Source organism: Oculina patagonica, unplaced genomic scaffold, assembly GCF_052425735.1.
Source record: "Oculina patagonica isolate OP01 unplaced genomic scaffold, crgOcupat unplaced957, whole genome shotgun sequence".
In the NCBI taxonomy this organism is placed as follows: Eukaryota; Metazoa; Cnidaria; class Anthozoa; order Scleractinia; family Oculinidae; genus Oculina; species Oculina patagonica.
This window is the reverse complement of record NW_027558863.1, coordinates 1-6,845: the sequence shown is the minus strand read 5'-3', so window position 1 is coordinate 6,845 and position 6,845 is coordinate 1. Positions and strand designations below refer to the sequence as shown.

Genomic DNA, 6,845 nt, shown 5'->3' with positions numbered 1-6,845 from the left:
CCGTGAGAGGAAGTGAAATGATGTAATGTATATGAAATGATTCATATATGAACTGCGGATGTATATGAGAGTGATAAATGATCGTCGCAGTGAATTTCCAATTTAAGCAATTGGAATAAAGAAGCCTGAAAAAAAATTCAGGGCTTCAACGGGATTCGAACCCGTGACCTCCGCGATACCGGTGCGATGCTCTACCAACTGAGCTATTGAAGCCACACATTGGGAGCGAGGTCAATTGTGAGTTCATATTTTCCCGTGAGAGGAGTGAAATGATGTAATGTATATGAAATGATTCATATATGAACTGCGGATGTATATGAGAGTGATAAATGATCGTCGCAGTGAATTTCCAATTTAAGCAATTGGAATAAAGAAGCCTGAAAAAAATTCAGGGCTTCAACGGGATTCGAACCCGTGACCTCCGCGATACCGGTGCGATGCTCTACCAACTGAGCTATTGAAGCCACACATTGGGAATTTTAAATAGTTCATTTTCAGACTTATTTATTTATTGATTGCTGAAAAGTATTGAGCAGCGATAAAATGCAAAAGAAGCGAGTGTCTAAACCATTACGAGCCACCTTAAATTTCCAAAGCCTCGATCTTGCCATCGTTGCTTACTTAATCATGTTACAGCCTATAATATTTTTTTAGTGAAAATTTGGTGATGATGTTTTATCTTCAAGTCTGGTTTGATATGTAACTTCTTAAGAAGCATCCTCGCCGGTTGCCATGGCATGTTCTTCAACATATTGAACATTGATGTAAGTCCTCTGAAAATAAAGAAGAAAGCTAAATCAATCATGGGTAGGACATTTGTAAGTTGTTAACAACTCATTCGCGAAGTAGCCCATGTTAAGTGTTCGATGACGTAGTTAAAAACATAATGTTATAGACACAAATATTAAACAGCTATTTCAATTAATGTTGTCCGACCAAAGCTTAAAGACAAGACCGATAGCTAGTATGGGTCGAAGAAGAGAGCAACTGTCCCTGTTGAATACTTATAGATATATATAAACACGAATTTGCACGAATTCTTCCTCTGCAGACATGTGGAAACAAATTACGTTTAGCCTCACTAAATTTCAGAAGAAGGTTCAAAAACTCAAAGCTTCTCGGCAGTGAAAGAAAGCTACAGAAATGTCCTCCTGAGAGGAAAACAAGTTCATGAATTCTTCACGTGCAAAAATTAGCCGTTCCGAGGTTGCGCAGGGGACTGGGGCGAGTTTCAAATTTTACGTAATCGATAATCTGACACCACCACATGGAAAATCACGGTGAGATTGGTCGTGTGACCACATTTGATGCTTTCAGTATGAACAGAAACGACGTTATTGACCTTGAAACATGGTTCAAAATCCATACAAACGTCTCTAATTGTCAGCCAGCGTCCCTCAAAACCATATAAACTCCTAAAATTTTTATCCGTTTTGTGACAGCTGTAAAATTCTGCCAAAGACCCATTACTTGAAAGAAACTAAGATGGAAACCACTATGTTTGCCCATTTTAAAGAGTATAACAAAAATCATAAAAAAAAATTAAGAGTTTATATGGTTTTGGGGGACGCTGTCTCACAATAAGAGACGTTTGTATGGGTTATTAACCATGTTTCAGGGCCCATAACTTCATCTCTGGTCATCCAAAAAGCATCAAACTTGGTCAAATGACCAATCGCACCGTGATCTTTCATGTTGTGGTGTCAGATTATCGATTACTTAAAATTTGAAACTCGCCCCAGTTCCCTGCGCAACCTCGGAACGGCCAATACAAGCTTGTACATTTCCTTATAGGCCAATAATTATGCAAAATTACAGTGATTACCCAGACCACCATTCGGTCTTGTCTTTAAGCTTTCATCTGACAACGTTAACTGAAAAAGCTGTATACTTATAAAAAGAAAAAATAGTATATCAGATTTGAAGTGACCAATTTAATAAATAAACGGGTCTCAGTGGCGGTTAAAGTTTCTTTAAAAGTTCGTCATTGTCCGATACCCTTACATTCTACATGTAAAACTTCAGGAGATAGGGAAAAAAAAAAAACAGGTAAAATAGCCATTAAAAGAAATACAAGTGAACAGCAAAATTTAGATTTCTATTTGTTCTTGATATTGGCAATTCCTATGCTTTCGTTTCTTGTGGGTTTTTACATTAAAAAAGCATTCATCGACCATACCTGTACCATAGCAGATGTGGAAAACGTAACAGAAAAGCAAAAACAACAACAATTAAAGCGAAAGGTCGAGTGGTTATACCGCGTTAGTAATACTCGGAATTTACATGTTTCGATCACGATTCGTGCAATGCATTGCCTGATTCGAGCACTTATCGCATTGAAACATGTTTTATTCGTGATTAGCCGCTAAATTCCACCTGTGAACGCAGTGTCTCAAGGTTATTCGATAATAACAGTACTTTCTCACCGCTTTGGTGTGCAAAATGTCGTAAAGAATTACACGAAGTTCTTTAAATGTTGGGCGCTCCTCTGGGCAATTCTGCCAACAGCGTATCATTACGCTATACCTAAAGAACATTCCGTAGAAAAATGAAAAAATAAAAATAAAAATAAACTAAAGATAGTAAACTGATAGCATGCTCACTAGAAGTTTACTTGTAAACAACGAGCTTCTTTTCTTCTACAGAAATCTAGAAGAAATTGTTGTATTATTAATTCAGCAATTCTGAGACACTCAGCATAGACATGAATAAAAGAACATGAAGATGGCCCTTTGTTATTTCCTACTTGGATGGATATTTCAAGTAATGGATGATATTTAAAACAAAGACGGTCTTCCATAACACGTGCTGACATCCATTTTACAGTCAAACCGGATGTTCTTTTCACGGGAACTTTGCAATGTTGCGGTGCAATGTTCCAATATTTATTTATTTAAGGATTCGTACAAGTACAGGTGCTTATTGATTGACAGTTTGCTCGTCGCAACTTGCAACTTTCAATTTAAATTTCCTGAGCAAGTTGCGCCGAGCTCCGGTTTTCATTTTTCCCGTATGGAACATAATAATTCCACCTCTGTCTCAAAGAAGGATGAAATAATTGTCCTATGGTCGACTGCTTATCAACAGACTGCGATAAATTAGTGAGTTGAAATCGCCAAACTTGGAACCCCGGGACTTGGAATTGCAGTAAAAAGTTCAAATTTGCTCCGCAAGTTACGGCTTACGTTTGTAATTTTGAATCGTAATTCCTAACTGAGCAATGTAAACTAAGCCTGTCGCTTTAATATGTCTCGCATTCTGTTGATGAACAGTCGAATAAGGGGCAATTATTTTCTTTTCTTTAAACAAAGGTGGTACAACCTCGTTTTATACGGCAAAATGAAAACCGGAACTTGGCAACTTGCTCAGGCAAATTTGAATTGAAAGTTGCAAGTTGCGACGAGCAAACGGGCAATCAATATTGGAACATTGCGCCGCAACATTGCAAAGTTCTCATCAAAAGAACATCCGGTTTGACTGTAAAGCAAGTTTTTGTTGTCATTTCAGTCGATTAGCCATATGCACTTCCATTTGGCCAACTGACACACTCAAACTACTTAAGGTAATATGAATAATAGAACAATTTCAGGACGCATTTTATGGTTAACCAAAATACTTTTTTATTTTATTTTACAAATACACATTTCCAAGGTAAAAAGGTTTAGAAATACAACCAGAGCTTACAGTTCTTCAGAGCAATGGGGAGGTTTTTCCAGTCTTACTCCTTCTTTCAGCTTGCTGTAAAGTTCAACAAGTCCGTTTACTCCTTTGTATGGTTGCTTACCTAAAGTAAAATAAGAAACAAAAGTGAACACCTAAGACCTCTCCAACTGTCAAAAATGTAAACGAGAAATGACAGAAGGTGTTAAAAAAGAGAATAATATAAGTGAGTGCATTTGAAGGTGAGCTCATGCACGATTTCTGCTCTTTATTTATGTGTTAGATACTGTCAAGCTGTTTTGTTGACAAATACACGCACGCGCTGGCCGCACAATGAACGAGACATTTTCAATAATGCACGAGGCGTAGCCGAGTGCAGTATTAAAAATTCTGAGTTCATTGCGAGGCCAGCAAGTGCGTGTATTTGTCAACAGAACACGAACGGACAGACTTTAACCCTTTTAATATACAATCTGAGTACACTGCAAGCGATCAGCGACTTTACGAACTTCAAACAATAATGTTTAAAAATAAGAAGTGTAGTAATACATAATTACACGGGATTAGATCAATAATATAAAAATCACAAATAAGCCGTACAGAAATATAGGTTACAATGGTTCATAAAATCGTTCATCAGCTGTGGTCGTTCATAAATACAGTCAGCGAGAAGCTTGTTCAAAGCAAAGCAACAAGCAGTCAATCGCACACAAAAATGTATTTTTTATTGAGCTGCAGTTTACCTTTAAACATGAAAGCGCTACAAGTTGTTATCCTCTTCGATTTTGTTTGGTATTAGATCGTTGATTATTTGAGGAATATATTTTTCTTCCACTTCTGCAAGCCTTGAAGCTGAAGACACTTTCAATAATGCACGATTTTTGTGCATTATTGTCAATACTGCACTGTCCGAGTTTGCTGACGACAAGTAAAGCAAAACCACGTGATCTATTTTAACCAATTGCGCGCGTGGATTTTGGACAGTGAACGAAGATTGTATATAATGTATAAATGTAATTTTTTAAAATTATAGGGGTTCTGCTCGATTCATAGGGAAATAATGATCTTTTTACGTCTACAATTTTCAGAAGAGCTTGTTTTCAAATAGGCCTAATTTTTGGTGGGGTAGGGATACTATGATCTTTTTGTTTCAGTGAAGTAAAACTTTGCACTTTGTATTGATGTCTCATGAATGTCAAATTCAAAAGGAGACATACTGTTGTTGCTGCAGTCACTAAAAGGCGTGACTTTTTTTGCGTAGTCGCCGAATTCTGTGTTGTCGCCACCATTGGGATAAAGCGTTGCGTAGCTACCCAGCTAACGACTGCAAAGGAGATTATTTAATAAATAGATTCCATTTTGCCGTGTGTCTGTTCAGTTATAGATCACAAATGACTTCAAAATGTGTTTACCACACTTTGACGTCTTCTGTGATCTATAACTGAACAGACCCACGGCAAAATTGAATCTATTTGTCTTATACAATAACAGGAGAATTCAGTACACTTCAGTGTATAAAAAGCAATGCCGCTGCCGGTGAGCTACAGTTGTTTAAGTTTTATGATAAAGTTTGCCGTAACCACGAAGCACTGTTAAATCGATTTAATAAACAGAATATTGGAAAAATAAAACTTCAACGAAAAAAGTATCCTTTATTCCATTTGGAAAGTTGGTTAAATCTGTAAGCTTTAACCGTAGCGTTCAACCACCATTCATCTGTTTCCCGTGGCGTCGTCCAACTGTTCAACATCCGATAAACACGATAATGTATTGAAGCATTTACCGTCTACTTCAAACTTGTTTAGCCCAGTTAAATGTTTTGAAAAGTGAACAATACTTGGCGGATTGTTTCTCATTGTAGATTTATAATGTAGCTGAACTTTTTTGTTTTGTTGTGGCCGCGCGAGTTTTGAAAAACTTTGCCGACAACACTGATCTTGGACTATGAACTCTGATCACGAGCGCGAGTCACTTCACGCAGTGACGTCATCTGTGCGTCCTGTCTCTAATAGATGACAGGCATCAACCAATCACAACGCACGCAGTAGCTCGGTTATTGTATAAATCGTTGTAGAGTACACTACTTCAATCAATCTAAACACTTTACTTTGCTTTCAAAAATCTATGGCAACACTGTCGCAAGGTCTGACTTACCGAGGGTGACTATTTCCCAAAGAAGGACCCCAAACGACCACCTGAAATAGTAAAATCAAACGTCGTTTCACTCGGTGAATCAGATATTTCACATTTTGCATCTACCGTTCACAAACATATACATTTTCGTGTTTTTTTTTAGAACATCGAGGGTAAAGTAAATTGAATTTTGATAGATTTGCATATGTGAATGGTAGGTTTCGCTATTTATTTTTTGAGTTATCGAGAATAAAATTACTAGCGCGTAATACATCGGTTCTGTACAGTTAAACTGGAACAAATTTTGAATGAAATTTTAGCATCAATCCCAAAAAAAAAATGTAAATGCTGGAACTATAATAACTTCAGTGCATCAAGAACTGTTTAACAACACTCACACGTCAGACATTGTAGTGAATCGTCCTCGCAGGGCTTCAGCTGGCATCCAGAGCCATGGAATTTTCCCCTTTTTTGACAAAATAGTAGTAAATAAGTTGGCGAAGTTGCCGAAACATATTAATTAACTATAATTATTCGATAAGGTTGAGACGAGAGCGACAACTTTCAAAAGAATTATGTTATTTGACATTTGTTATTTGGCCTTGTTATGACCATTTCCATTCGAGTTTTAGATTTAAAATACCTCTGTAGTTTTAATGTATTCGCCATCTTTTGAGATATTTCGTGCCATACCAAAGTCTGCCACTTTTGCAATAAGCCCTTTTCCCACAAGGATATTTCGAGCAGCCAGGTCTCGATGAACACACTGTAAAATATAAGTGATAATTGTGTGCCAATAAAACAATTTAAAATCACAATTCGACTTAGAAATAACATCCTTTTGTACAAGTTAAAACGCTCAATTGAACTATCTAAAATGGTAGACGGTGTTATGAAGTTAAAACAGCCCTTTTCATCTCTTCTTGAGTCCATTCGTTGGACGCGAATGCGCAATGCATGCCAGCCCGGCCTTATATGTTTGCATTGCTTTGTTGATATTATATTAGCTACAGCCAACGTTTTTATCAGTTTGGATACTGCTTTAAACACAT

At 37.1% G+C, this 6,845-nt stretch overlaps 1 protein-coding gene across 1 annotated transcript; it reads right to left on the bottom strand.

The window, feature by feature from the left end:
• Positions 1-483: 483 nt before the first annotated feature.
• On the bottom strand, positions 484-6,719 carry LOC144641453 (tyrosine-protein kinase receptor Tie-1-like). The gene is made up of 6 exons (XM_078500464.1): positions 6,437-6,719; positions 6,192-6,259; positions 5,815-5,855; positions 3,685-3,784; positions 2,427-2,526; positions 484-773 (listed from the first exon to the last, which is right to left on the bottom strand). The coding sequence occupies exons 1-6, from the start codon at positions 6,482-6,484 to the stop codon at positions 708-710; spliced, it is 423 nt and encodes a 140-aa protein (XP_078356590.1). The 5' UTR covers positions 6,485-6,719; the 3' UTR covers positions 484-707.
• Positions 6,720-6,845: the final 126 nt, after the last annotated feature.